General features: G+C 34.5%; 1 protein-coding gene across 1 annotated transcript in view; it reads right to left on the bottom strand.

Annotated features, from left to right (window-relative positions):
- The window catches only part of HACE1 (HECT domain and ankyrin repeat containing E3 ubiquitin protein ligase 1), a gene marked incomplete at its 3' end in the record, with an annotated part of 47,056 nt that overhangs the window by 17,992 nt on the left and 26,684 nt on the right, over positions 1-2,380 (bottom strand). Inside the window, exons 12-13 of the mRNA XM_010141776.1 lie at positions 1,565-1,633; positions 820-907 (exon numbers count right to left, since the gene is read on the bottom strand). Of these exons, the coding sequence (XP_010140078.1) occupies positions 820-907; positions 1,565-1,633 (157 nt within the window). The remainder of the gene's footprint in view (positions 1-819; positions 908-1,564; positions 1,634-2,380) is intronic.

The raw sequence follows: 2,380 nt of genomic DNA, 5'->3' as shown, positions 1-2,380 counted from the left end.
TACCAGAGAACAAAAAAGTATACCCGCGTGTGCTAAACAAAGGAGTTCCAAATAGCTCATTATCGCCCAAAGACCATCTTCATTTGCAATAGAACAAACACACAGCTCTGTCACTGAGCTACCTGTAGTCAATCATAACCATTTAAAGGTGAGTGATGACAACTTGGTTGACGCTTAATGTTACAGTAATACGTAAAGCAGCAGACTTCCATACGGGGGTTTGCTCACTAATTTTTTCACTTAACTGCACTAATCTTCCCTAGAGTAACTCCTTGGTCTTGAATTCACGTCCCGTGTTAAACTGAGAACTGAGTTTAGGTTAAAACACCAGTATTTTACCAAAAAACCCTCAAACAAACGAAAGAAAAAGGCAGGAAACAGAAAATGGTAACAAGACAACATGATGTATCATTGAAGTTGTTGTCAGTAATTAACTATGGCCAAATCAATTAATAGTGGTGTATTTATTTTCTGATTTGTCTCAAAATGTAAGTCAATCAAGGAAACAGCACAGCATTATAAAGCTTGATCTACTAGATGTGCACAAATGGATTTAATAAAAGAAAGTCAACTCTGTTTAACTGAAAGTTAGACATATTTAACACTGGTTATGTCCAATGCCCAAGTTTTTTGAAGAATCAGAGCCACAGAAATCTGTCTGCCATGTCTGTTTAATCTGATTTTTCAACATCCCAGATTAAGAAGCACTGAGCACATTCAGTTCTTCCATCCTTCCAGAATTTTTTTTTATATTATTACTTTTAAACAAAACACGCTTTTTATATTCACAGAACTAACTAAACATCTCCCAAGATTTACCTGAGCTTTTATGATGTGCATAAATCTGGACATTAGTTCAGGGCACTCCAGAAGAAAATGAAAGTGATCAAAAATTATTTTGGGGTTTCTGAAAGAAAAAACAGATTAGAAACCTGTTAGAGATCTGACAATAATGCTTCATGATACACAAATTCTACATAAAAAGACAATGCAATTAGTAACATAGAAAAGTTCCAACAGACTCTTTGATTTTGTAATGTTTTCCTAACTCTTGTTTCCAAGTAACTTATACTACCTCATCACAGAGGATTACGAGCAGCAATCCAGACAGAAAGATTATAAACTGGGCAGTCCAGAGACACTCTGGAAACAGCCAAGTGGACAAAGATGGTTGGGACCCTTTAAGAAGTCATTAAGAACACCACATTTGAGGAAGAATGAAAATTTTCATCTGCCTCAAAAGGAAATGCTTTATTTGGAACAAAGATGAGGAAAGAATTATTCTGCTGGTCTGTGAAAAATATTTTGTTCATGAAATCTCACAGATTCTTACAAAAGGATTGCTTACACGTGCAGAGGAGCTCATTTAAGCCTGACCTCCGAATGATTAATATACACTCCCTTGAATCTGGCAAGACCACTGAAGTGTATATTGTTGTGACATATGCACCGTAACATAAAAATACAACTCAATTAAGAAGAAAAATATGAGTTTGAATTATTTTGGGAAGGGGATGTGTGTGTGTGTGAGGAAATTATAAATTCCATGTTTCTTGAAGCTTACCTGTTAACAAAACACTTAAGGACATCATCATGTTTACAGACAAATTCTATAAAACGAGGAGATGTCATCCTGCTCAAAACAAAAATCATAAGATGCTTTTGGTTAAGATCAGTTACATAAATATTTGCACTTTTTAAAGTAAAATACTCTGCAAATAGAAACTGTCTAGTTGTTTAACTAGTCAATCACGAACCCAAATAGCAGCAGTAAGATCTCATAATAAACTAAGAGAAAAGGTAAAAATGCCAATAATCAATAAGGCCAAGCAACCTGCTAACTAACTGCAGTTAATTATATTTTTAAAAGTTCAAACTAATCGAGATACACATTTTTCTGTTGAATTCTTCCAGCTTTCATACGACAGTTGAAGCACATATAATATCAGTCCTTCCATATATGCACAATACACATGATATGCACATTGATCTATATTTTGTTCATCATATAAACTCCCACCTTGTAAACTGTGTTAACTGAGGAAAAGAGCCAGGAAGAAAAAAATATTGTGAAGTTAGTAAACTTAATGGAGGGCAAAGTGGTACCTAATGGCTTCATGAAATAACAAAACTACTTGCCAGGCAAGTCTCATACACTAGTAAGGAATTCTATTTTTTCTTCTGTATATATCTGGAGAACAAGGGAAGGATTACAACAGGTACAAAATTTTACTCCATTTATTTACACCTATGTCATACATTTTTTAAAAAGATAAATTCTTAATTGGATCCTTTAGCTTCAGGAAAAGCTAACGGAGAGCTGCAAACAAGAATAAAACCTTCCCATCAAGAGCCCTGAAAGGTTGTGAAAAATAGTACT

This window comes from Buceros rhinoceros, unplaced genomic scaffold (assembly GCF_000710305.1).
Source record: "Buceros rhinoceros silvestris isolate BGI_N320 unplaced genomic scaffold, ASM71030v1 scaffold528, whole genome shotgun sequence".
In the NCBI taxonomy this organism is placed as follows: Eukaryota; Metazoa; Chordata; class Aves; order Bucerotiformes; family Bucerotidae; genus Buceros; species Buceros rhinoceros.
This window is presented reverse-complemented; position numbering and strand designations above follow the sequence as displayed.